Source organism: Myotis nattereri, assembly GCF_964212035.1.
Source record: "Myotis nattereri genome assembly, chromosome: 5".
NCBI classification, from domain to species: Eukaryota; Metazoa; Chordata; class Mammalia; order Chiroptera; family Vespertilionidae; genus Myotis; species Myotis nattereri.
Genome location: NC_138080.1, coordinates 5292152 through 5319887, shown reverse-complemented (window position 1 = coordinate 5319887; position 27736 = coordinate 5292152). Strand labels below are relative to the sequence as shown.

At 53.3% G+C, this 27736-nt stretch overlaps 1 protein-coding gene across 1 annotated transcript in view; it reads right to left on the bottom strand.

Annotated features, from left to right (window-relative positions):
* Positions 1-481: 481 nt before the first annotated feature.
* Positions 482-27736, bottom strand: part of GFPT2 (glutamine-fructose-6-phosphate transaminase 2) — a 39256-nt gene continuing 12001 nt past the window's right edge. Inside the window, exons 2-19 of the mRNA XM_081091899.1 lie at positions 25436-25543; positions 24608-24706; positions 24068-24193; positions 20543-20601; positions 19757-19891; positions 18594-18655; positions 15374-15453; positions 14845-14962; positions 14377-14540; positions 12364-12459; positions 12186-12283; positions 11780-11900; positions 9768-9925; positions 9508-9622; positions 6844-6971; positions 4796-4963; positions 2878-3039; positions 482-1317 (exon numbers count right to left, since the gene is read on the bottom strand). Coding sequence (XP_080948025.1) covers positions 1273-1317; positions 2878-3039; positions 4796-4963; positions 6844-6971; positions 9508-9622; positions 9768-9925; positions 11780-11900; positions 12186-12283; positions 12364-12459; positions 14377-14540; positions 14845-14962; positions 15374-15453; positions 18594-18655; positions 19757-19891; positions 20543-20601; positions 24068-24193; positions 24608-24706; positions 25436-25543 — 2042 coding nt within the window. The 3' untranslated portion in view covers positions 482-1272. The remainder of the gene's footprint in view (positions 1318-2877; positions 3040-4795; positions 4964-6843; positions 6972-9507; positions 9623-9767; positions 9926-11779; positions 11901-12185; positions 12284-12363; positions 12460-14376; positions 14541-14844; positions 14963-15373; positions 15454-18593; positions 18656-19756; positions 19892-20542; positions 20602-24067; positions 24194-24607; positions 24707-25435; positions 25544-27736) is intronic.

The window sequence follows — 27736 nt, the reverse complement described above, 5'->3', positions numbered from 1 at the left end:
GCACATACTAGCTAGCTATCCTAAAGACACCATGCAAGCCCCTGGGGGAAGCACTTTCATGGAGAGTCTAAATTTTGACCCTAAAAACCTTCAGAATTGTATCTTTGGCTTTATACTTTCCTATCTGATTATACCAATAGAATCTGCGAGTAGAATATGGTTAGTGGGGGGAGGGGGAGGGAGATCCAATTTGAGAGTTTCACCCCTGTCTGCTGCCTTCAGGCTCTGGGCAACCATCTCAAGCAGCATCACATGGTCCACCCCCTCCAATTGTTGAGCAGACTTTCAGGAGAGTCTCAAGTCTCCCACATTTTGTTACATCCCGTGAAACAGCCCTCATTTTCATGCTAGAAGCATGCAGGTCAAGAGTATAGGCACCAGCAAACAGGCTGCTCCCACCGGACACCGCCGAGTCCTGTTTTGAGGAGCTCTCAAAATCCAAGTACAAAGAATGAGATTAACAAATCCAAATGCACAAGACAAAAAAGTATACTGTCTTTATTGTCTTAAAATTGCATAGTTCTTTGATTGTGCACGCTTTTAAATAGGGGACCCACTTGAAAACTACTTTCTCGCAGGGGATATTTCAAGCTTTTTTACTACGGCAAGAGCAGGGACCAAAATGCTGCCTGGGCTTAAAAAGAACCATGATCAGATGACAAAGGGAGTTGTAGAGTTAGCTGGATTTAGACAAGAAGTAACCATTGAAGGACGCTGATTCCATCCGACAGGACTTAGAGGAGGCCAGGGAAGCTGAGGGAAGAGTCACCCTGACATTGAGACTGGATTCAGGAGCAGCCGAGAGAGGGAGAGGAAGGAGAAAGGAGTCGAGAGACAGTGCCTTGTGCTCAAATCTGAGATGAATGCCCCCTGACAGGAGACTGGGTGCACTGTAGCCAGGGGCACAGTCGGCATGACCCCGGCTACAGAAAGCCACATACTAGAAAAATAACTTAAAGCTATACAATTGTCATTATAAATATTTTGTCTTTTAAGACTAACTAGTGCTGGTTTAAAAAGGTTCACAGTTACTCGAAGAGAGCCGCATATTGCACGGCGGTGGAAAAGTCCGCTCTGGTCCCCGTGTGTAAACAATGAGTCCCTTCTCCTCTGGCGGCTTCAGGACACAGAGAAACGGGATCTGCTGTAAGCAAAGCACTTGGGTACAAGGCACGTGGGAGCTGACGAGCTCTGCTGGGATTTCGGAGACGGGAATGGCGTCCCTGGGTCTTGAACCAGATTGAACGTGGTGATGGTCTCCTCGCCTTCTTCTCATTCCACAGTTACAGACTTGGCCAGGTTTCTGGGGAAGTCCACCTACAGTAACAGACAGTAGCGGCTCAGGATCCCGCAGACCTCACCAACACGCTGTGTCGGAAAACCTAGCATCAGAGAACTTGGGAAGGAGACCGGGTTCCTGGTCATGGGCTCCCCTGAGACTTGCATCCTGGAAGTGGTTCCTTACTCCAGACACTTCAGCTAACCGTATAATGTTTAGTTGACTCAATAAACACTTGTAGTGCACCTGCTGTGTTTCAAGCAGCAGCACTATTAAAAGGACGTGATTCATGCTATTAAAGACAGCCCAAATTGTATTGTGAAAGGATCCGCACTCAACCCATGAGACTTGTTAGTGTGGGGTGGGGGTTGGGAAGGAAATGTGATGGGCTGGTGGATAAAGTAGCTTCAACTTTATCTGCGATGTCTTATTTTGTTTATAATAATGTGTTGGGTTTTTTTTTTTAAGAAATATAACAAAAGGTAGCACATGTCACTTCTGAATGACGTACACCATCAGGTGTTTCTTATATGGTATTCTGTGTTATGTATTTTTTAAAGCTTCTCAAGATAAATTATAATCAAACTTCGATTCCTTTGCACAATAAATTGTGTTCTTACACTTGCTGGTGAGATCATAAATTGGTTCTTTTCTGGAACATAAGTAGACAATAGATGTTAAGGGTCCCAAAATGTTAACTCATGTGCTAGACTGAGGACAAGTCTTAAATGTGGGATGAAAATGTATGTACAAAGATGTTCACTACAAGTGTTATTTATGCAAATGTTCTGAAAAATTAGAAACACTTTAAATAGAAGATTGGCTTAGTAATTGTTAAAATCCATGTTATAAGATTGTGGTGGAAGATTATACAGGGACTAAATGTTGCTTGCAACAAGTTTGAAATGTGAGAAAATACAATATATCACAAAGGAAGATATAAAATTTCACCTTGGATATAATCTTGAAAATGTTAAAAAAAAACAAAAAAAAACCTCACATGCACAAGGCAGACTGGAATGAGATACTGAATTGCTTTAGCATTGCCTGATGATGAGCTTATGGTTAATGATACGGTCTTTACACAGCTTGCAGTTCCCAAGCTTCTTTTCAGGAGGTATAAGTTACTTTTAAAATCATTGTTTTAAAAATGAGTATATTTGTCCTATCCATATTTATTCCTGATAAAGACGAACCGGAACTTTAAGAAAATGTATCAATTGGGAGGGCCTGTGGGAGGAGCTAGGGCCTATGGCAGTTCTTGCACTCTTACATAATCATGAGAACCCTACACACAAGAACCCTACAGGGAGAACTCGGTGTTTACAATAAAACTATGGTTCTAGCTTCCCTTTCCCTTAATTTCTGTTTCCCCTTATATAAACACTCATCCATCTTGGCACACAGGCTAGAGATTGCCACGTCTGCATACAGTGTGTGGCAACCATCCCCCCCCCCCACCCCAAATAAATCCTTGGTGATGAAACACCTAGTTGATATTATTTTTTTTAGTCGACATGCCAAATAAGTATTTAAAAACAAAAAGGAATGCTAGGGTTACATTCTGCCCTTCTGGGTCAGGCAGTGCCCAGACGTACGTCATATCCCCGGAGGACGGCCAGGTGGAAGGACAGGAGCTGCAGGGGGATCACGCTGAGGATGCCCTGCAGGCAGTCCACGGTGGCGGGCAGCTCGATCATCTTGTAGGCGAACTTGGAGCTCTCGGTGTCGTCCTTGGAGCACAGTATAATCGGGCGACCCTGAAGCAGAGGAAGGGGGTCACGAAACGCAGCTCGTCCCTGAAAGAAGCACCCCTCACATGACTGTTTCTGAGCTCAACATTACTGCCAGGAGGACAGTGACCCTTTGTTTCTGCTGGAATTCCGGGTGAGGTGCTATGTATGATTCATGCAAAGGACACAGTGTTTTTGACGCTTTTTGGTGAGTTTCTTTCCCTTCCTGGGCGGGGGATGGCCCTCCTGCTTCCCTCAGCGCCCGTTTCTGTGTGGCTCCAATGTGCCTTGCAAAGGGCAGAGCACACCCACACCTTGCTCTGATGGGGCTCACAGTTGAGTGGTGGGAAACAAAACCAGACCAGAAGCCAGTAAGTAACGATGAACTTGAGGAAGGTGTCACAGAGGCGATAAAACGGGGGTGCGCTTGGGGGAGGTTGGTGAAGCCTGGGGTGGCCTCTAGAAGGGGACATTGGGCTGAGACCTGGCTGACCAGAGCCAGCTCTGAGGGTGTGGGAAGAACATGTAGGGCAGAGGGAACCGCCAACGCCAAGGCTCGGAGGCAGGAAGCAGCTGGCATGCGTGGGAAACAGGGCAGGGGCTGGATTATGCGGGCTCACGGTCACTATAGTTTTTTGGAAGCCACTGGAAGGTTTTAAGCAACGAGGCACAGTGATTGTGTCCTATAACTTCTGCCCACCATGCTGAGCTGGGAGTGGCAGCAGCTGGCTCAGGTGCCCTGTCGGATGTTACCTCCCTGTAAGTTCTAGGCCTTCCAGCATGGATGTGGGGGAGTTCCACCCTCCCACCTCTGGACAGCTGCAGTGTAATAGACTTCGGCTGATCTTTGTCCCTGGCTCCTGGGAGGGGACCTCTAAACTCTTGGGCTTTCCTGAGTGATAGAAGTGTTTGTTTCCCATGGTGGGTGTATGGGAGTTTATGCTAATGAGGTGACTCATGGTGGGCCCAAGGATAGTTTGAGGATGGAGGATGACCTTGCCGGGAAGACAGAGAATTGGGGCTTTGAGCCAAGTGATACCAGTCTGAGCTCCTGACCTCCAGGAACAGAAGAGGTGCTGGAAATTGAGTTCAGTCATGCGGCCAATGATGCAATCTACTGTGTCTACGTAATGAAACCCCAATAAAAACTGGGCCCTGGAGCTAGAAGCTCAGGCGGGCTCCCTGGCTGCAATGCTCACTGCTGTGTGGGAGGGGGAAGCAGTGGGCCCTTGCCCTGTGAGTCTCTTCCTTTGCTGACCCTGATTTGTATCCTGCATAATAAAACTGCAATAGTTACATAATGTTTTCCTGAGTTTTATGAGTCATTCTAGAGAATTAGTGACCTGAGCGGCTATCAGGAAATTCAGAAGTGGGGGTGACCTGAGAACCCCTGAACTTGCAGCTGGTGTCTGGAGTGAAGGCAGTCCGGTGAGGACAGTGCCCTCCACCTGTGACATATGACCTAACTGCAGGGGGGCAGTGCCAGGACTGCCCTCAGGACTCCCCACCAGGAGTACCTCCTCTGGTCTCTGGGCCTGGGACCCAGCACAGCTCCGGGCGCTCTGGGTCACTGGACCTCACTAACGAGCCGCTGTGGGCATGGTCGAAAGCTGGCCAGGCCCTTTCTGAATGTGTGCGCCACTCATGAGGGGACGGAGGAGAGACTCGGTGGTCATCCCTGCTCACTGGCAGGACCCAGGCATAGCTGGAATGACGGTGGCTGAGGTGGGCACGTCTGGGAGAGAGAAGGAGCAGGTGGCCCAGCCCCGCGGAATGCCCTCACCTGGCGAGCCGTGATCTGCTGCAGGGCGTTCTGGCATTTGGCAAAGCAAGGGTCCTTCATGATGACCATGATGATGGGCATCTGCTTGTCGATCAGTGCCAGGGGCCCATGCTTCAGTTCACCAGCCAGGATGCCTTCTGAGTGCATGTAGGTTATCTCTTTAATTTTCTGGGGAAAATGAGGTGGAATCAGTCACACTGGGCAGGCATGGGGCTAGAACACATCAACCAGAGGGAGAATCAGCTGGGAGGCAGGGCGTTGAGGGCCACAAGGCAGATGGACACACAGAGCATCAACAGCACAGAAGGCAACTGGCAAGGCCGGGTCCACGGGAGGTGGCCGGCAGCGATCCAGAGCATATAAAAGCCCAGCCTGCAGCTTGTGTTCCCAGACCAGCCCCTGGGCAGCCACCCCCCTCGGATGGACAAGTCAGGGTCACTCTAGCTTTCCCCAGGCCCCGTGCCCTTCCACAGTTAGGGTTTGTAATGATGGACTTGTATTCTGTCTAGATACGCCTCCATCCAATTATCTGATTAATAATCATTTCCCCAGTCCTAGACCATTAATAAACTGCAAAGGGTTGCTCCAACTGTCCAGCAAAGTCACACCCCCTGGGGCTGTTACTGGCATTTTCCTGTGTGGGGAAGACCCGTTCTATTGCGTTACACTACACCCGTCACTGGACTGGGAAGAGTGATGAAGGACACCTTTCTCACCCACTCATTCGGGTCGGGAAACGCTGTTGGAAGACTGACTCCCTCCTGAATGCCATGGACGTCTGGAGTGCCAGCCCCCCAGGGACCACAGAGGGGTCACTGACTGGGCCAGCAGCAGTGTAAACGCTCCTTTCCCCTCCAAGACTCAGCTGGCGATGCAGCTGAATGCGCATCTTCCACCAGCACACTCGGGCGCTATAGCCGAGCCCCTGATGGTAGAGGCATGGAGACAGATTGAAGCCCCTGAGAAGCAGCCTCACTGCCTTTGGCAAGGGCGGGACCCTCCAGTGGAAGGTGTGGGAGTCGGAGCACACGGGGTCAGGCTCCTTATAGGTTGCACCCTCGCCCCCCCTGCCCCCCACTTCCCCAAAAGTCTCTGAATGTTTCTTGTGAACCTACTGGGAGTCGAATTGTCTTTAAAACGGGGGAAGAGGACGTAGGAAAGAAGCAGCCGCTTGCTCCCCTGGGAAGAGGAGGGGAACCAGCTGGTCACGGGTGATGCCCTTGTCTGGGTACCAAGTGCTGCCTTAGCTGTGACAGTGTCTCCCGTTTAGCTCGGTTGAGCATGAACAGCAAGCAGATGGTGAGTCAAGGGCAAGCACGGGGCCCAGGCCCCTGGACAGCCATGTCCACCGTCTCCATAGCCCCGTGTCCGTGCCCTGCCCTGACCCACCCCATCAGCTCTCTTACACCAGCCAGTATGGATCTTTACTGCCGCAGGAGGCGAGACAGCCAGGCACTGGTTTAAACCGTGCAGGGCCTGTCAGGCTCATTCCCGCAAGATCTGCAGCCTCTCTCAGTGTGAGGGGTAACAGGGACACTCTGCAGAGGCCCCACCCCGCAATTCTGGTCTGCCCAAACCCTCCCACGCAGGCTGCTTGTGGTAGTGAGGGAAGAGCAAAGTCCACGTGCACCTGAGTTCGAATCTCAGGCTGGCCACTTCTGCTGGGTCATTTTTAGCAAGATGAATCTTTTGGAGGCTGTTTCCTCCTGGGTACAATGTGGACAATAACTGTCCATCTCTCAGAAGATGCTAGTGAGGTACAAATGGGCTAATCTAGATGGAGCCTGGCACAGGCTGACGCCCCTGGGGCTCACCCAAGGGTGTCCTACACGTTTATCCCGGGAGAATAAAGATTGGGAGCCCCTATCTTATGTCCCCAGGGCTAGAACACGTGGTAGTGGGCTGGTGCTCAATGGACACAGTGGACAACAGGCCCCCGCGCCCCTACCCTCGCTCAATGCCCTATCCTCCTTGCTGGTTCCTCTGGGTCTCCCACGCCTGCCCTCTGCAGGGGGTGGTGGTGTCAGGGTTGGGCAGAGGGTGCTCACCAGGGCTCCTTCCAGGCACGTGGCATAGTTGTAGCCCCGCCCCATGACCAGGAGCGACCTCTGTGTGTAGAGCTCCAGGGCCAGGTCATGGATCTTCTGGTCCAGCGACAATACTTCCTTGATGAGCTCTATGTCGTGCACACAGCAGAAGGGGAGAGCCAGTTATACCGACTTTAGAACAAGATTCACAATCAGAAAATATGGTGCGTAAGACAAGGTTTAGGAACTCACATCACTTAGTACATTTGGCTTCTTTGCCTTAATTAATAAAAACATTATATATATATTTAAATCAGTGAGAATAGTGGCATTATTTTTTGCAAGTCTTAATATTTGACTTTGAAATGAAAAACAGGTTCTCATATCTCCTTCCTCAATCTGTTGTGATAATCTTTCGGTTAAAGTATAGGAAAAGAATGCAATCTCACAGAACTTTGCAGTTGGACAAGGGAGGAATGTTTAAGTAGCTTTTTCAAATCATTGTGAATGTTCTCTGATACTGTACTACATGCAAGAAACAACATTTCCTAAAAGAGTACTTGCAGGTGTGGAATCTGAAATCCTATCAGCAAACTTTCCCTCCCTTTTATATTAAAACATGCATTTTGCTAAGTGGATCTTTTACACATGCATAATTCTGTACCATCATGCATTGGTACAAGCGCTGGGAATGTGGTCAGGCTATCCGTTTTTCCAAAATCTTAAGTACGGTTGAAAGCTGGAAGTTTATCATTGGTAGCAAATGCAGTCAGTGTTCTCAGCGTGTTGGGCTAACTTTGTTCGCTTTTGAGAAAATGCCTGCCACATACCCAAGTCAGCTTGCTACTCCAACAACCACTTTTCTCTTAAACGACCCTCGTGCTTCAGGGTCCAGCAGAAGGACCTAGCACGTCCTTCCCATCTGGTCACACAGCACGTTAAGAAGCACTGCACTTCATAAGACCAGTGCGGCCTCCTGTGTCATCACGGGCGTGCCTAAGTGAGGTGGGTGTGCGGTGCTGAGAGCATGGTGCCTCGGCCGGGAGGTGTGCTGAGGTGCCCGGGGTGGCCACCGCTGCCTTTCAAAGGTCCACACGGCAGAAAGCCAAACATGTCTTATTTATGATAAAGAAGGCATTGCTATGAATATAGTTTTGCAAAGCCCTAGGGCCTGTGGACCCCATCTTAGGAACTGCAGACTTAGACATCAGGGTAACGTCCTGCTTTGCCAGGGCTATTACTGCTTGAAGTGAAGAATGTCTTTCTTGGCAATAAATTTCCAGCATGTTGTGTTGGGCAGATTCAGACCTCTAGGCTTTGTATGGCCAGATGGTGGCTTTCCCTCACTGCCTCTCTCGGATTGGCCCCTGGCTCCCACGGAGGACCCATGACTGCCCCATCTCTTCAAGGGCTGCCCAGCCTCGTGGCATCCATGGGGTGAGGTATTTCCATTTTCTATTCTGGGGCCTGCACACAGCAAACCTAAGAGGTCTTTCCTTCCCTGGCGTGTAAGTGGCTGAGAGAAAGGAGCTCTGTGCACCCTGGCAGCCCCAGGATGGCCTCGGGCAAGGCGGCTGGTGCGGGGTACACGGAGTGCAGTGAGGGAGTGAGCGACTGAAACCAAAGAGTTTGCAATTTTGTGCGACAGACACCGTATCTCACCGACAGCGAAAGATGGAACCTAGCAAAGGAGGAGTTTGGTGAGACTGTAATGGAGCTGGGGCAGGAAGAGATGCAGGCCATGTGCTCTCTCGGGTGTTTCCTGCGCACCTACTGTGCGCTGGCACCTGGCTTCCAGCAGTGACTGTGACAAGGGTGACTGTGTGCTCACTGAGCTGACATGCTAGTTGGGGAGACAAGCCAGTACATAGGCGAACAGTGAATTTTGGTCACAGCATGTGCCAGACAGAAAGGAAACTGGCTGGCCTGGCTGGCGTGGCTCAGCTGGTTGAGCATCGTCCTATGCACCGAAGGGCTGCCAGTTCGATTCATGGTCGGGACACATACCTGGGTTGCAGGTTCAATCCCCGGTCAAGGTGCATACGGAAGGCAACCGATCAATGTTCCTCTCTCACACTGATGTTTCTCTCATTCTCTCTCTCTCTCTCTCCTCCCGCACTCCTCTTCTTCTCTCTAAGTATGTTCTCAGGGGAGGATTAAAAAAAAAAGAAAACCCCTTGCCTCTCAGCGCCCCCAAGAAGAAAGAAAAAAAAAGAAAAAACAAAAAAAGAAATGAAACCGCTAACATTTCGTAGAGAGCTGGGGCAGGAGGGTGGAACCCAGGGTGGCCAGGGAGAGCCCCAAGAAGTGACACGTGAGCTGAGACTTGTGATGAGAAGCCATTGGCTGCTTAGAGAGATGGAGGAAGAGGGTTTCTAAAGGAATGAGTGCAAAGGCCCTGGGGTGGAAAGAGCTTTTCACTGCTGAGGATCAGAGGTCCCGAAAGAGGGGGCTGGAGAGGGCATTCTATGAGGTCAGAGGCGGCAGGGCCCAGCATGCAGGGCTCCGAGACGGGTGAGGAGCGTGGACTTCGCTCTTGGCCCTGTGGGAGCTGCAGTGGAGAGGGGGCAGTTAGAGGGGAAGGGCGGGTGTGACTAACAGCATCACTAACAGCTGGAGAGGCAGGAAGAAAGCCAGAGCAGCCCACGGATTTGAACGTTGCGGGAAGTGTCATTTGGAACATACCAGGCAACGACTGCAGGCCACGGATGATCTCGCGCCGGCGGTCTTGCAGTGAGACGCGGTCTTCCGACATCATCAGGCCAAACATCACCAGGGAGATGAACTGACTGGTGTAAGCCTGCGGACCAGGGGCAGCGCTGACCGAGGGGGCGGATGTGCGGGTGGCCACCACGTGAGGGGGGCAGATCACCGGGCCCCTCCCGGCCTCCGCCCGCCCGCCGGCCCGGCCCAGGCCCTCCCACAGGGCTCACGCGGCTTCTCACCTTGGTGCTGGCCACCCCGACCTCCGGGCCCGCATTGATGTGGACGCCGCAGTCGGTCTCCCGAGAGATGGAGCTGCCCACAGTGTTGGTGACGCCCACGGTCAGGGCCCCGCGGTCCTTACAGTAACGCAGCGCCAGGAGGGTGTCTGCGGTCTCGCCTGCCACACAGACCCTCCTTTCAGCGCGTGTTCACGGGGGCACGGCTCTGCCCCACCCACTGGCTCCCCGCTCTTACACAAAGCTCAGTGCCCAGACACAGCCCACTGCACCCAGAAAGGAAAATGCATGCTCAGCCGTTTTGCTGGTTGGTTCTTAGACTCAAGGTTCCCCTGCTGTTTATGCGGTAAGCACCTTCTCGCCCACTGCCCACCGCCGCTCCTGGCAGTCCTGTGAGGCCACTGTCCTCACTTCCCCTGGAGGACGGGGACTCAGCAGAGGAAAGCAATGCCCGCCGCTCAAGGCCACGAGTCAGCACCAACCTGGGTGGGCCTGGGCCCAGTGCCTTTCTATAGCTCTGAGCTGTCTTGTTCAGAATGTGCCCAGATTTAACATTTAAAAAGCAAGAATGCCCCCAAATGGCATTTCTCAAATAAACCTTGTTATAAAGAGAAGCGCTTCTTGCAGCCTTGCAGGGTGGACAAAAATTATTTTTACAATAAAACTACGTAAATAGATCCACACATAAGCCAGCACCAACTCCCTAAGCTTGCAAATCCTAAAGAACTCAAACTAAATTCAGCACAACCCAGGCCATACAACCAAACCCATTCGCTGTGCACTCAACCCCTGCTCTCGGCTGCGCCCTCCCCAGCAGCTCTTCCGCAGAGCAGGCTGCAAGTCCCACCCTTTCCTCCTTTTTCCCTCCAACTCGCATCCAGCACTCTGGGCGTCACCCAGCCTTCCTCAGTGCCAGTGGGGCTCAGGGCTTGGAGGGGAGAGCAGGATGCCTCCATCTCCATCAGCCCTGCTCCCCGGTGTCTGGTACAGCACTTTTTAACTTAATGGACAGGGCTAAACAAAATGAAACTTAAAACCCTTTGGTGAAGATACTCAGGAGCTGTCCCTACATTATTTTCACATTAAATCCACCTCTGCTCTTTGGTGAGTGGCTCCCAGCAATTCATGAAACATTTTTAGATTTTGATGGGACCATAAGCCAGCAATGCTGGCAGCTGAAGTCACATGGCAGCCCCTGGGTGCCTGGTGCTCAGCTGGAGGTGGGTGTGTCTGTGTGAGTGTTTGTCATTGAAATAGGAGTAGGATTAAGATTCCAAAATGGAAGCCCTGATATCTATAGGAACTTTCAATACTGCTTCCATTTTGTGGTTAGTTTTTTTCCCCCTTTTATCCAAAAGAGATACATTCTGAAGTCCTTATGGATGAAATAGCACAACGTCTGAGACTGGCTTCCAAATAACCTGTGGGTTCGGACAACCCCAGGTCTGCTGAGCTGATCATTGCTACGGCGAGGCAATGCCTCATGGCAATCTCTACTCTGATAAAGGCCTGGGAATTTTCTATAATTAAAACGTTTTTAAAACCCTCCTGGAGCGCACAGGCACTCCCAGCATATGGCCACGGTTCACCTCTCCAACCATATGCCCAGCCCGACAGGAGCAAATAGCCAAGCTTAGTGTTGGGATGGCACCCGGCGGGGTTTGCTGAGCCAGCCCTACCCTGGAGCAGTCTCTCCAGGCCTCCCCTGCTGGCGGTGTGGGCACTGCCCAGCAACCACACAGCCTTTGAACCAGCGGAATTTTGAAGAACTTGCTCATGAAACCCAGCACACATTCATGGCGCCCTGATGGGTGGTCCCATACGCCTTGGGCTTGAAGTACCTGGAGGAGGAAGCAGCCCTGGCTGCATGGCCCTCCCCATGGGGACGGTCCCCAAAGGTGCTGAGGGTGCCATGAGCAGATGCGTGAGAGCAGCGTGCGGCTGGTGCATGAGAACTTCGGGGCGTGAAGATGAGGGGACAGAGCGAGGTGAGCGAACACAGCCCGATCCCTTACCTGACTGGCTTATGAAGAAGCAAACGTCATCCCTGAACACAGGCGTGTTCCTGTCCAGAAAATCGCTAGCAAGTTCCACCATCACGGGGAGTTCGGTAAGCTCCTCCAAAACTTGTCGCGTCTGAAGCCAACAAGAATGGGGACTCAAGTCAGTCACGACGCTACAGGGACACCAGAGACAACTACTGGGCTTCTAGAGACAACTTGCGACATGGAGCCTTCGTATCAGGTGGGGAGGGACCTTCAGGCACCCAGGGCAGAACCGCAGGAGAAAGGTGGTGCCCGCTCTCGCACTGGCTCACAGGAGCCAAATCTGGACGGCCAGACACCTGGCAGCAGGTAGGGTGCCTCTTGTCCTAGGCCGCCTCTACCTCCCTGGCCACCCAGGCCCACGAACTGCACTTACAGCCACAGCGGCATGGTAGCTGGTTCCACAGCCAATCACGATGAGCCGTCGGCACCGTCGGATCTCCTTCAAGTGGGCCTTCAGGCCGCCCAGGAGCACTGCGGGGCACACACGGGGTGTCAGCCGGAGCCCTCACAGGCACTGCGCAGGGCCTGGGCAAGGTCCGGGGAGGGATTACCTGTGCTGGTCTCAAAGTTCACCCGCCCTCTCATAGTATTGAAAACGGATTCCGGCTGTTCGAAGATCTCCTTCTGCATGAACGCACTGAAGTTACCTGCCCGATGAACAGCAATTAGAGAGGTCCCTTCCATTTAGTTTTATTTCCAGGCTTAACTTTTCATCAAGACAAAGGTGTTATGCAGTTAGTCAACACGACACAGGTAAAGACCCTGCAGGTTAGTTGCCAGGTGTTGTTCGCCTGATGCTCACGGGGACAAGTGAGAGGGCAGCAGGATTCCTACCTCAGTTTACACACCTGGCCCTTTCACAAGGGAGGGAGGAATGCCAGTAACAAATTTGGGCTGGTCTTATGGGGTCACACTCCTCTTTGCAAGGCCAGAAGAAAGTAAAAGCGCACCTACTTAGGGAAGCACAAATTAAGCCGGGCCCAGAGAAACAGACCACTTCCTTTTAAACAAATAGCCTCCGAGTTCTGTATTAAAGAAAAACCTTTCCAGTCACACATGCATTTTCAGGGCTCTGATTTGAATGGGGTTGGACGAGGTCAAAGTGACCATATGGCTGCAGTACGTTAGGGCCCAGACAGGTGCTGTGTTGATGATCGGAGGCGTCTAGACAGGTGGGGCTGTTCTCCGGGATGCACAGACATGCCATGGCAGTGTCCCTGCCTGCTACCTTCAGCAGAGGACTTGTACAAAAGGTGCCATGAAGCACCTAAGACAGGTGAGGAGCATGGGCCCTGCAGACATGGGGCAAGGGGGCTCTCTGAGGGGCTGACATTTCTGGGACATGATCAAAAGAACTGTCCTGTGAGAGGAACAGTAAATGCAATCACCTCCCTGCAGTGGGCAAGCCCAGGGCCTGTCTGAGTAACAAGGCGGCCAAGGGTGGGCAGGGCGTAGTGGGAAGGCTAGAGTGAGGTGGGGCCAGGCTGCATGTGTGTGAGGGGGTGCATTTTACTTTCAGAATAGCAGGAAGCCATTGGAGGGCATTAAGCAGCAGGACAAAGGTTCTGATGTTCTTAAAAGTTTGCCCAGGCTGCCCTGCGGAGAAGAGGGTGCAGGGAGACAGGTGCGGGTGCAGGGAGACAGGTGCGGGTGCAGGGAGACAGATGTGGGTGCAGGGAGACAGATGTGGGTTCAGGGAGACAGGTGCAGGTGCAGGGGGACAGATGCAGGTGCAGGGGGACAGATGTGGGTGCAGGGAGACAGGTGCAGGTGCAGGGAGACAGGTGCGGGTGCAGGGAGACAGAGGTAGGTGCAGGGAGACAGGTGCAGATGCAGGGGGACAGATGTGGGTGCAGGGAGACGGGTGCGGGAGCAGGGAGACAGGTGCGGGTGCAGGGAGACAGATGTGGGTGCAGGGAGATGGGTGCGGGAGCAGGGAGACAGGTGTGGGTGCAGGGAGACAGGTGCGGGTGCAGGGAGACAGGTGCGGGTGCAGGGAGACAGGTGCGGGTGCAGGGAGACAGGTGCGGGTGCAGGGAGACAGATGTGGGTGCAGGGAGATGGGTGCGGGAGCAGGGAGACAGGTGCGGGTGCAGGGAGACAGGTACAGGTGCAGGGAGACAGATGTGGGTGCAGGGAGATGGGTGCGGGAGCAGGGAGACAGGTGTGGGTGCAGGGAGACAGGTGCGGGTGCAGGGAGACAGGTGCGGGTGCAGGGAGACAGGTGCGGGTGCAGGGAGACAGAGAGGCTCTCCTCAAAAGGAGAAAGGGGTCCATAGTTTCCCGTTACCCAGGGCTTCCGCCCAGAGAAGAATGGTGCCTGGGGCATAGGCACGTGTCCCAGAGGCAGTGAAGGGAGGGGGTGGGTGGACGGTCGCAGGGAGCAGGGGACCAGCGCTGGATATACTCAGAGGCTTCCTCGCAGGAGCCAGGCAGGCTCCCCACACCCTGATATCACCTGAGCCCCTTCGTGGAGGCCCCACCGGGCAGGGCGGAGAGGCTCAGGAGCATCCCCAAGGAGCACCTGCCCCCGTGGCTGCTGCCCGGACTCTCAGGACACCTGCCTTTCATGATCTGCTGCAATTCCATCTGCAAGGTCTGGATGGCTCGAGATGGGTCATCACTGGCCGAACGCTTGACCCGGTGAATGGAGAGTTTCCCACCGGCCGCAGCGGCGATGTCGTCGTCCTCGAGGAAGATGACGCGGTTGGTGTGTTCTATGATGGCGCTGGGGCAAGGCAAGCACGGGCGTCACAGGGGGGACTGTGCTCGACGGCTGCGAGACGGCCATCATGCCCGGCCGCCCCAGCTGAGGCCACATCAGGGCACTGACTGGCATTTTAGGAGGGAAGGGGCATCACACATTGATTTGCTGCCGGAGGAAGGCCTCCAAGAACTGACATCTGACAGCACCCTGCCCCTGCTGAGCTGCGAGAAAACAGCTCACGTGGGGGGTGAATCAGAAACGGCGGTGCAGCCCGACATTCTCGATTACACAGTCCCCGGACGGGAAGGGGACGAGGCTCGGCTACCTGGCATCGGAAGCGAAGAAGAACTCCACGGCTTTGTTGCCCACGGCCTGCAGGCAGGTCGAGCTGTCCAGCCTCTGCACCCTCGGTTTCCGGATGTTATTCACGGTCTCAATGTTGCCTAGTAAATGCAGAGAGGAGTGAGCGTCCCGTTAAACCCTTTTGTTTGAAGAACATGCAGCATGGAGCCCATTTCCATCTGAATGCATGTGCGAGAAATGTGCAATTTTTAGCTTTGGCTGTGTCAGCCAAATAGCGTGAAGGATCCCCAAATAGCAAGAGCATTTAAACGGCCGCAAAGAGAACACGCCAAATCACCGCTGGAATCCGGGCAGGCTGCCTGCATGTACCGGAGCGGCACGCCATCCCCCGGGCTTGGGATAATGGTGTAAAGTATCCAGAGTAAAAAAGGTTTTGGAAAAATGGAGCCGAGGCTCAGCTGCCTGAGAACCTTCTGGATCTGGTGCCACCTGTGGGCCACCCAGACACGATGAGGGCACCACGCCTCCAGGGGCAGGGCTGCGGGACTTACATGTCATGTACAGGACGGGGACCTGTTCCGTGGAGAGCTTGTATTCGCTCCGCACTCCGATGAGCAGGGGGCTGCCTCTCCTGCAGGGACGAGAGGGGGCCGGGTTAGCCGTCACCTGACACCTGGGACGGGGCTGGCGGTCCTCTGCGCACTGAGGGCAGTCCCCACATCTCGCCTGCCCCCCGTGGCAGAGTCCTGTTGAGGGCCCACACGATGGACGCCGGCCACAGGAAGATGCTGCTCCAAGGCTGGGGCAGAGCCCAGCAGGCCAGCGTGGGTGGCAGCCCAGCTCGCTTCTGAGGTGCCACCCACCTGCCCAGTGAGACCCCACACGGTGCTGGCGTCCGAAGCCGAGTCCCTGTCAGGCCCTGGCAGCAGCAGGTGCGCCGGGGTCTCCGCCTGCCTCTGCTCCCCGCCCACCTCTAAACAGGGAGCCCAGGATCTGCACGAAGACTCTCTTTGCCCCCTTTCATCCGCTGAGGTGTCCTCCAGCCTCGGAGCATTCAGCTGACGGGCTTTGGGTCCGCTCAATCTTGTGGGCGACTTAAAGCGCTTTCTCGGGCCGTTTTGTTTCTGCCTAAGGAACACCTCGAACCTCCAACCTGCACAAGGCTGACTCCTCACAAAGAGGATGGCGATGGGCAATTCCTGCAGCTGCGCTGAGTGAGGGCCCCCAACTCAAGTCCCCTGTACCCCCACCCCAGCTCGGCCACTAGCACCAGAAGGCAGTCTTCAGCAAAGTGCTTTTGGCATTCCTTTCTGGCTCACAGCTTCTGCAGGCACTGTGTTTATCAGACATTGTTCCATGAGTTGAACGGCATCCTGCCTCCAAGACCTAATGGTTTGCTCATTCTCACACATGACAGCATGCAAGTCAAATTCCCAGTGGGTGTGCTGTGCAACACCAGTTCGCTTCCGCAACTCAGGAACTCCAGGCCGTCCAAGAACACAGCCTTTCCTCCCCTGCATGCTAGCTGGTTAATAGGAAGGAAACACTGGGAATGTGTGAATAAGGCAATTAGAGAGCGCTGTCTCCAACACACTCGTTAGAAGACAATGGGGTAATATTTTACATCAACCAGTTTCTTGCTAACTTAGATCAATGTACTCATGAATGACTTGAGTCAGCCTGAGTCCACCCCACATATATCCACTTGGCCTGCTAACCTGACTCAATACAGGCCCTAAATACTTCTTCATTAGTAATAGATCTTATTTTCCAGTACTGTTGCCTGTTTGGACCTCACTCTGATTTCTCCAAGTAGGAGGACAAAGTCTGTGTCTTTGCATAAGGTGCTGTGAGTGCCTTGAATATTTTGGACAATGTTTTATCCTATATAATAAAAGCCTAATATGCAAATTGGCCAAATGGTGGAACCACCGGTGGAATGACCAGTCGCTATGACACGCACTGACCACCAGGGGGCAGACACTCAACACAGGAGCTGCCCCCAGGTCACAAGCCCCGGGTCAGCCAAGGCAGGTGCCAGTGGGGTCCCCCCCACCACCCCCATTGCCCTGCCGATAGGCCCTGATTGACGGCCAGGCCTAGGGACCCTACCCATGCATGAATTTCATGCACTGGGCCTCTAGTTATATATAAAGCATATCAGAGACAAAGTTCTTTCTGGGTCCAATGGGAAATTAGCTTACACATTCTTTATAATAATGACGGTTAGAAAGTACCATAGTTATCTATATTTCTTGTTAAATGTCTCCCCAAAATGTTTTTTATGGGTTGAGCTCTATAGCTTCTCCAATCTTTGTGCCATATAATGCTCCAAACACATCCCAAAGATTGTCCTGCAGGTTATAGAGAAAATCTAGAAAAATAAAACTTTATTGCTTCTTCACACTGTCTTCTACATTCACTTAAAATAGTAATGTTATGATAATAGATTTTAAAAGGGGTTTCTAAATTTGATAAGGACCAACTGGTATTATAAAATTCTATAATTTGAAGGAATAAAATTCCACAGGATAAATTAATTCCTGTCTTAGAAAGAATAAAATCATAATGCATTTCCTGCCTAGACAGTTTGACAGTCTGCAAGGAAGAGCCCCACCCTCTCTGGCCCAGTCTCCCAGGGCCTGAGGGCATTTTTTTATGGCTCCTCAGTGCCTTCAGAAGGAAGCCTGCAGCCCTCAGGGCATCTGAGGCTCTGCAGAGCTGGGCCTCCGCAGGTGCTCCCACTCCCCGTCAGCCTCGAGTGTCCCCATGACCTTGCTCACTGCCGTCCCCCATGTGTGGCATACAGAAGGCATCAACAAGCACACACTGAAACTGGAAGAGCCTCGAGTCGCACCAGTACTCCCTCCCCACATCCTGGCCTAACGGGAGATCCCAGCAGTGCCATGCTTGCTCTGGGCTCCTTGCCTTTACTCACACTGGTCACTCGGCCTGCCTCTCGCGGGCAGACACCTGCTCTCCCCAAGACCTCTAGTGTATTGCCTCAGACCCCAAGCCCCCATCACAAAGTATCACCGTCTCTGCCCTGCTCTGTCCTCCTGCACAAATGTCCTGTCCTTAAGGGCAGGACCAGCTCTGATGTCCCCAGGTCCCCAGGACCCAGCACATAGTAAATGCTCAACAAATATTAGTTGGATGGATGGACGAATGGTCGGATGGATGGATGGACAGATGGACAATCAACCTTCTGAATATAAAACAACAGGATGGCATTCATACACCTGCTTGTGTACATCCGCAGTGCTGGGACCCTGGGGGGCTCTAACAGAGGGGCACACAGGCTGAAGCTGGTCCTCTCGGCTGATTCCTGGGACACCCCTGCCACGAAGGTGATGAAGTTGGGCCTGTGAGGACCCCTCTTTATTGGATTCAAACCACGTTCATTTTTGTTCCTAGTTTCATATTCATGAATTTGCATGCATTTTCTAAAGGGAGTCTCTGAAACTGTATAGGCTTTAAGCCCCATGAAAGCTGGATGTGCCTTTATACAATTTTATTTTAAATTTGAATTTTGTTGTCAACTTCTAAAAGTATGGAGATTTCAAATAAAAATCCAACTCTGTTTTTTTCTGTTAAAATGGCAGACGCTCTGGTCAAAGAGCTGGTGGGGTGCATTCTCTGTGGCTGAGCCACGGCTGTCCTTTAGACAGAGCAAGCGCCTTCCAGTGTCCAGGGCGCAGGCCCCGTGCCTCAAGCTGAGTGGCTGTGTTTTAGTTATTTGCTACTGAAATAGTCATGTGTTTGCCTTACCTTGTGGCAACGGCTTCTCCCGGGTAGTGGATGCTCTTGAAAACCAACGCGAATGCTCCTTCCTGAAGGCACAGGGAAGAGAAGTGAGGAACAGCTCACTCTGCTAAGCCAGGCTGTGGCAGCCTGACCCCCGGCGGGTCTCCCCGGGCCCCTCTCCCCTGTGAGAGGTCCTGGGGACATGCCGGCGGTGCGCACTCAGGGCACCAGATGCAGAGCAGCAGGGTGACATCAGGAGAAAGTGACATAGACGGAGCCATGCTAATTACAAAGACCAGACCTTGTGACCAACAGCAACCACACCCGCTCAGGCCCCGGCGGAACAAATCCCAGCTCTGTGATCAACTGGGCGACCTGGTGCATCAGAACCAGGGACCAGGTGAGAACCAGGGCCAGGGCTCCTGGCCTGGAACAGCATCTACTCAGGGGACACCTGTGAGGGTTAAAGGGGCCAATGCTCCATGACCCGTGCTGAGCTCACTCAGACCACCCTGCAGCTGGGCAGCACTGCAGCCTTCTTCGTGCCGCACTTTCCTCGTGGTGAATGAAAATAAGACCCGGTATGGCTTCTGTGAGCCAATGCCAGGAAGGATGCCGGGCCATTTCTCCCCTGGGACAATTCCAAGTCGACATCAACGAGATGCATCTAGGTCAGGGGTCCTCAAACTTTTTAAACAGTTCACTGTCTCTCAGACCGTTGGAGGGCCGGACTATAGTTTAAAAAAAACAACTATGAACAAATTCCTATGCTATGCACACAGCGGCGGCAAAAACACCTGGCAGGCGGGATAAATGTTTTCGGCGGGCAGCATGTGGCCCGTGGGCCATAGTTTGAGGACCCCTGATCCAGGTTATGTAACTAAAGGCACAAACGTCTCACATAAAAAGCCGGCCATGTGAACCCCCACCACCAAGGTCCTGTGTGCGACCTGCGATGGGAAGCACCCACGGTTCCGAGGCCAATCACAACTTCAGAGGCGTTAAAACGCAAGGCACTTCCATTTGGTGTTTACCACCCAGACCTCAGGACTTTTCCAAATGTTACAAGGACCTGATAGCGTAACGCCAGAGGCTGTAGGTGAGCCAGCTTGACTTCTCAGGAACTTTGCATACATTTGCCTAACGCTTATGAAAGATGGCGGGGTGAGTTAGCAGGTGTGACTCACCAACTGCTGAATGACTCTCTCGACCAGTGTTGAAAATGTGATGTCCTCAATCTCTCTGTTGTCGAACACGTATTTGATCAGCTTGGCGATAGTCTCCGTGTCTGTCTCTGACTCAAACTCATAGCCTTTGCTTTCCTGGAATATTTGGTTGGACACAGAGAGTCAGATAACGGTCATTGCGAAACGCTGGCCGGGCCAGCTCCCTCTCCTCCCTGATGACTTGCCCTCGGAGTGACTTAAGGAACTGTCGGAGTGACACGGAAAATGTGAAAGGGATGAGAAATGTTTGCCAGAATCACACAGCATAACACAGCTGAGTCATTCCGGACGCCCCGAGACTGCCCCACCTCCAAAGCTGGTCCCTGCCATGAACCTGAACATTGCAAAATAACGGCAGTCAGAGTAATCAAATGAGCTGAGTCAACTCCACCCACATCCCAGCCAACACCACAGCCTTTTCATCCTTTAGACACTGGCCATCTGCCTCTCCGCCCCACATTCCCTTTGGTGTATGAGTCGACAATTGAGTGCAAACACTTTAATAAAAGGAAATTCGTGTTCTTTTGATTCTGCGACTCTGCAGCAGCCCCTGTGCATCTACTCGAGCAAGATCTGAGGAGCCGGCTGGGCTGCAGCTGAGGTTTGTGTCCAAGGTGGTGACGTGGCCGAGAGTGGCCCTCACTCCGCTCCTGCTTTTGTTTCCGGAGGGAAATGAGCTGGTTGGAAAGTTTCTGGGGGAGGACCAAAGGCACTTGACTTAGATGTTACCCAGGGGAAGGAGCTTACCAGAAATTTCCTCAGGTCTTTGTAATTTGTGATGATCCCATTGTGAATGACAACGAATTCTGGAAGAAAAGTTTCAGGACAGAAATGTTATGAAGACGTGAGGATCAAGTCAGATGTGAAGGGAAACAATCTGGCAGCTTGAAACTACAAGCCTTGCTCCTATAGCAGTGGCTCTCAACCTTCCTAACGCCGCGACCCTTTAATACAGTTCCTCATGTTGTGGTGACCCCCAATTTCATTGTTACAAATTGAACATCATTAAAGCATAGTGATTCATCACAAAAACAATATGTAATTATATATGTGTTTTCCGATGGTCTTAGGCGACCCAAAGGGGTCGCGACCCACAGGTTGAGAACCGCTGTCCTACAGGGTGTCTGTTAAGCACATGTCATTTACCGTCACAGAACCGAGGCCGGCTATGACTACAATTTCAACCTGAGGAAACACATCTACTGATCTGACCAGGGACAGAGCTCTACTTGTGGTCTACAGGGTCACCAATTAAGTGTTGCTATTTATGTCCATGGGGTTGATTAACCCTTCATTGCCCAGAAACAATTCCAGGAATTCCCAACCGGCTCAGAGAAGTCCCGCGCTGGCGGTCCACACCCGGGCTTCTGTGTGACTACACTGAATTGTAACAAGATCTGAGCTGAAAACCTCTGAGGGTTCACTTAAAAGTCCCGGTTTTCTTCTAGGAAAACCCCACAGGTTCTGGCATCCCTGGGCTCCCCGCACTCCGGTGTGGCCACGAGCACGTCTCTTTTGCAGGGTCTGCCTGCTGTTTCCACCTCCCGCGACCCAGCAGCAACCCGCTCCCCTGGGCTGCGCCCTGTGCAGGTGAGCCAGCGGGAGGGGCGGGCAGTCCTGCGTTCCACTGCACATCCAATAAGTAGCTGAGAAACGGTCAAGGCCAATCTGAAAGTTTTCCTGGGCAAGTAACCCTCTTCCCCCTGCAGCCTAGATAATGAAAAGACTTTATTATCCTTGAGACGGAGTACTCCCAGGAGGCCGTGTCTACATTTTGGGCGTTTGTCATAAATATTGACTATTATTCAGTGAACATCTGGATCTCCAACTCAAGTTTTTTTCAGTACAGGACAGGTTTTTTTCCTGTTACATCTTTTAAAACCTTTTCCATTTTTACCATACTTCCTTCTCTATATTTTTTTACAACATATTGTATACTTTTGTGTGGTCACACAGAAAAATGAGATGTCTCGAATAAAAAAAGCCATTTTCAGCCCGACCGGTGTGGCCCGCTGGTTGAACGTCACAATTCGATTCCCGGTCAGGGCACATGCCTGGGTTGTGAGCTTGATCTCCAGCAGGGGGCATGCAAGAGGAAGCCGATGGATGATTCTCTCTCATCACTGATGTTTCTCTCTCTCTTCCTCCCTCAATCTCTCTGAAATCAGTAAAACATACTTTTAAAAAGCCACTTCAGCAGGTGTGCTAGCCCAGCGCACCTGGGTTACGTGCCTTTACTACTCCATTTGTCCAGGTCCCTCTTGGGGACACCAGCTGGACTGTTGGTCCTCTCTTGTACCAGCTGCCTCCATAGCCTTCCCCTTCTCCAACTGCTTTCATGTCTACTGTGCCACTGTTTCTCACACTATTTTCTTTCACCTCATTCTACTGTCTTCTCAGCATTAATTTGCTTCCTGGAATCTGTGTTTTCTTTGTGAAAACTCCTTTGTGTGATTTTCTTCTGCAATGTCGTTGCTAGGTGTAAGCCTTCCTCTTAAAAGCATGCTCTCCAGCTCTCACGGCTGAGTTGCTAAAGAAATGTTACGAATCTTCTCTTATTTCCCATGTTATTTTGTTTTTAATTACTCATCCTGAGTCAGGGCAGGCATTGCTCAGTTTGGGTGTGGGGGCATCTCCTGGGAGCCTCCCCGCTCTGGGGACACAGAATCATCATCGGCACTGAACTAGGGGTTCACATATCGCCTGGGGAGGCAGGGGACCCGGCTGGGTGTATCCTCGGGCACATGGGCCTGGGGCCATGTTCCCTCAGCCAACACTGCTGCTCCCGTGACCATGCTTGTGTCTGGTTTGGGGTTTGGCTGGATGTCCGTTCTAGGTCCACAGTCCTATGGGGTCTGCTGTCTCCGGCCCGGGTGTAGGGTGCCGGCCGCAGTAGTGGGACGCCCTGTGGTCCAAGGGCATGGACCAGATCCAGAGAAAAACCCTCAGCAAAACCCTCGCTACCCTCGCCTCTGACCACGTGGGCGCATGTGCAGCCTGGCCCCTGTGCTGCCTCCGCTGCTCTGATGAGAGGGGTGCCTGGGATGCTCCTGTTCCAAATCAGGCAGGGGGGCTGCCTCGGGAAACTGCAGTGCCCATGGGGCAAAGGACAGGGCGCAGGGAGGTGCCGCTCTCTTCTGCAGCCCGACTTCCAGGAGGAGGAGCTGCAGCGAGGCTGAATGCTTAGCTCAGCGCCTGCTACCAAGCACCCCAAGCCCCCCTGATGTGCCTGATCCTTACTTTGACGTGGGGCCTGCACTGTGCCCGATGTCTCGGAGCGGGGTTCTGGCTGACTCCAAAGATCCTTCTCTCTACTGGACACCCTCGCCCATCGCGCCCAGGTGTGAGTCTTCAGGGCTCCTGGCCTGACCAGGCTCAACCCCGAGTGGGGACCCACATGAGGGCCCAGATGATGTCTCAGGCCCCTGTTCGGAGCCCTGGGAGGAACCAAGGGCCATGCCTCTCCCCATCTCACATGCCTATTGTGTCTGATGACCCTGGGGCTGACCACAGAGCCCCCAAAAGCTCCCACTGGGAGCCACAGACCTAGCAGTTCACCCCCATGAAAGGGGGCGGGGTATGATTCAGGAGAACAGTCCTGGGGGTCCATGTGAGTGATGAGGCCCCATGAGCTGGGGCTGGCACATGGGGGCATTTGGGAGAACTGGGGAGCCCGCAGCCCACCAAACAGGGCCTGGTGCCCGTGGGACCGCCCTGGGCAGTGGCTGTGCCCCTGCTTTCTGACCCTGACCTGCTGTCTGTCAGTCCACTTTGTCCAGGGATGCCAGATGCTGGACTTTTCCACACCATCATTCTCATAGTTTGCAAAAGCAAAGGAGCTCAGTGGAGGGCTCTCCTGCTGGGAGGAGCTGTTGGGCTGCCAGCTGCTGAGGCCTCCTGCAAGGGCACCTCAGACGGGAACCAAGGTTGGCCCTGCTCCCCTGGCCTTGCCCAGGCCCACTCTCCTCGGGGGCAGGGTGGGCTTGGGGATGAGGAAGGAATGCCATCTTTCTCTCAAGCACCCGGCCTCCAGAGCACTTCAGCTCTTCACCCCTCACGCTGCCAAGTCCCCTCAGGCTGGTCCACACAGGAAGTGCCTCGTGTGCCTGCGGACGCCTGCGGGTCAGCACCGCCCGGAGCAGGCGGATCTGCCTCCTGTCTGGGGCCGGCACCACCAGCTTGGATCCCCAGGGGACGGGTGCGGATCAGCCTGCACAGTCAGGGCCAGGCAGAACCCCGAGACGAGACGGGGAGCAAGGCCCCGGTACCTACCGTTGCCTCTGTCTGATCGCTGCGGGTGGCTGTTGACCGCGCTCGGAGCGCCGTGGGTGGCCCAGCGCGTGTGCGCGATGCCAAAGTGGGTTTCAAACTCCACCTCTAAGTCCATGCTGTCTTGCTCTAGAGGAAAGAAAAGTGCAGTTGCCACAGTGACAAAGCAAGCACTGACCCGGCTCTGCCATGCGAGGCGGCGTCTGCAGGGAGACAGGTCAGCACACCCCGCCAGGACGGGCACGGCGCCTCCTCCGGGGTGGCTGCCAGACCCCTGCTGCTGGTTGCTCAGTGCTTACAAGTCCTAACCCACTTCCCTTTCACTTTAAAAAGAAGATTCTGTGTCACCACCACACGTGGAAAAGCAATAGCGCTTGCCAGAAAAATTAAAATACATCCCTAAGTACCAAATATTTAACAATACATTTCTTCATGTCCCCTGCACAGAAAAGTCAGCATTCTTAGTTTCAAATACCGTTGGAAGAAAAGATTTCCAAGGACCCACGCTGCACTCGCTGGCCGGCCTGGCCTGTTCCCACTTACTGTAAAGTTCTTCGTCAAGAGCCTTGACTTTCCCCCTTTTCTTGACCAGTCGGATGTGCCTTTCTTTGTCTTTGTTATTGTTCCCATCGATGGCCACACCTGCAGGTGAACACGGTTTTCTGTGCTGGACTTAAGGCGGGTCTCTCACTCTGTGCTACAGGGCACCGCGCGGGGGTGGCGGGGGGGAGTAGGGGGGAAGGGGGGAGCGCTGCATGATGTATTAGTTCTCGCTTCCCTGGCGCGTCGCCTGATTGACTTGGAAAGAGGGGGCTGTGCCTGTGGCAGCACCTAACAGCCTGCAGGGCGTGAGTGCCTGGACCCACACGGCCACGGAGGGCGCTTCGCATCCGGCTGCTTAAATGGTACCTCTACTCAGAGGCCCCCTCCATCTTCCCCGACGAGCCCTCTGCTCAGCACAGACAGGGATGTAAACGGACCTGGCTCTCCCTTTCTCCGACGGCGGCTGAGGTAAGAATGGGAACAGACGAGTGTCCACCAGCCAGGCCGGGGAGGGGGGGCTCTGAGATGCCCACCTCGTGGAGGACTGTGCAGCACTTAGACCGTTAGGAGGGAGTTGGGATGATGGGAAATGCTGACATAAGTGACAAACATATAAAAGTACAAAATGCTGTCATCATGAGTAGCTGGGACCACAAATGTCTACGCGCCCCCTTCCCCCCAGGCCCCCAGCGTGACTGGAGGAGGACACAGAGATACCAAGGGGCACTGTGGATGCAGACTGCTTTTACCCTCATTTCCTTTCGCCTTTTCTAGTTTTCAAATGTAACAAACAGCGTACGGTTCTGCGGCAGAAGCCTGCAGGCCTACCTGCCGAGTCGTAGCCTCTGTACTCGAGCCGCTGCAGGCCCTTGACGAGGGTCTCGAAAATCTCCTTCCTGGTGCGGGGCACTCTGTAGTTCATGTAGGCAAAGATTCCTGGGAAAGAGCGGACACTGCACGTTACGAAACACGCGGTTCGTGTTTAGAACACGGGCCGGCCCTGGCTGGTGTGGCTCAGTGGATAGAGCATCAGCCTGCAGACCGAAGGGTCCCAGGTTTGATTCCGGTCAAGGGTGCATGCCCGGGTTGCAGGCTGGATCCCCAGTCTGGGGCGTGCAGGAGGCAGCCAATCCATGATTCTCTCTCATCATGGATGTTTCTCTCTCTCCCCCACTTCCTCTCCCTTCCTCTCTGAAATCAATACAAATATATTAAAAAAACAACAACACGGTCTGGGCATGCGGACAGACCGCACCGCGGAGGCGTCCAGCCTGCACAGGGGAAGAGCCGCGCTGCCCCCCTGCTTCTCCATAGACATCCCTTCCCCCGTGACAAAGACGCAGGCAGCAGGAGAACACCCTCACACCTCTGGCCTTGGAGAAGTTTTCCAGGGACGTACTTGCAGGAGATGAGGCGTTCACTGCAGCAACGCCTGTAACAGCCAAGATCAGCAAACCACCCTACCAGCCACGGGCATCTGGGAGCCCCCCAACGTGGACTCCATGACGGGCACAGAAGGCAGCTGGGAAGTCACACGGAGGCCATAGCAGCCCTGCAGCAGGTGAGAACGGGCACTGCGGCCTCCGCCCACTTCCCACTCAGCTCTGCTGCCCAGATCGATAAGCACCATTTTACAACAAGAGAATCCTTATCTCTAAGGAAGGCCAGGAAGATTTTGTTTGGCTTTATTTTCTGTATTCATATTGCAAAGTAATATTTTCCCAACTAGGGAGTAACAGTTGTCATACTGGTTCTTTCCAAACCCTCCACTCCCCTGCTTGAGACTACAGACTCTTGGTCTGTCTCTGTCTTGCCCTGTGAGTGCTCCATCCAGTCATCCTTCTGTGCTTGCATCCTCCATGCCCTCCTCACAGCTCAGCTCCAATCCCTCCTCCCAGAGCAGGCTTGTCAAGGTCCCAGCTCTTCCACCCACAGGGCCACCACAGCGCTCTTACATCCTGGGGCAACTATGTCCCCTGACAGGGACACAGGCTGCTACTCCCACCTTCATATTATCACTGTATCTCAGCGACAGTCCTTGTTCAATAAATGTGGAACAGAGCAACCCCGAATCTGTACTAATCAGGGGAGCAATGGTATGGATCCTGAAAATATTCAGGCATATGCATAGCAGCTCATCTTACTGAGAACTCACCATGAGTCAGGCACTGGCCAAGCATTCCCACACAGATGCCAAGCAAAGCTCACAGCAGCCTTAGAGGCCAGACCTGCTGTCACCCAGAAGCCCGGGAGGCTGTGACTGGGCAAGAGTCAGGAGCAGAGACAAGGAGACCTGACTTCAGGACATAAATGCTCCCAGCGCTGGGCAGCGCTGCCTCGGGGAGACATAGACTTAAAAGGTTTATTTTCCCAATTTTAATTTTGGGAAAGAAGATGCCTACCGAGAGGGCTTCTGGCGGCTAACTGGGATCAAAGTAAAAATAAATAAAACAGAGCCTAGCAGCCATTTCCAAACAGGGGCCTCTCACGCAAGCTGCACTTCAGAGAGAAGCTTGCCCTGAACCACTGCCTGGCTGCACTGTGATCCTGGGAGCATGTCACCCAATAGGACTGAAACTGCCCCCCCCCCCGCCCCCCGCCAATCAAAGCTGTGCAGCCACATCCCCATCAGCACCTCCAACAACAATCAGAGCAGCTCCATTCTGACCATCAGGACGGTGCTTTTTGAGTCAATCCAACAGCAAGGCTTTGGAGTCCTCATTGGCACGAGGACCAGGCCGGGGACTTCGGTCCATGTAAGCCAGTTCCCCGCTGGCTCCGAGGGCCCACTGTCCCTTTCCACTGGAGACTGCGTTTCCCTGGCTGAAGCTTTCAGACTGGCGGGGAGCAGAGCAGGCAGAGCAGAGCTGTCTAGCCCGAGAGGGGCCTTGCCCCAGGGCGGCCATGTTTCATTATAGAGCTGCCACCATCCAGCCGCTCCACAGCTGTGCTGTATCACAGTTGAGCTGTATGCGCTGAGTGAAGTTTCCTTCTCCCCTGCACCCCAAATTGGGGATTACTGCTGGCACTGAATTGGTGACAGCGACCACGGGTTGACAATTGTCTATTTTATTATTTTTATTTTCTAACGTTTTTCTGGATGGCAGGAAAGTCTGACCACGATTGAAG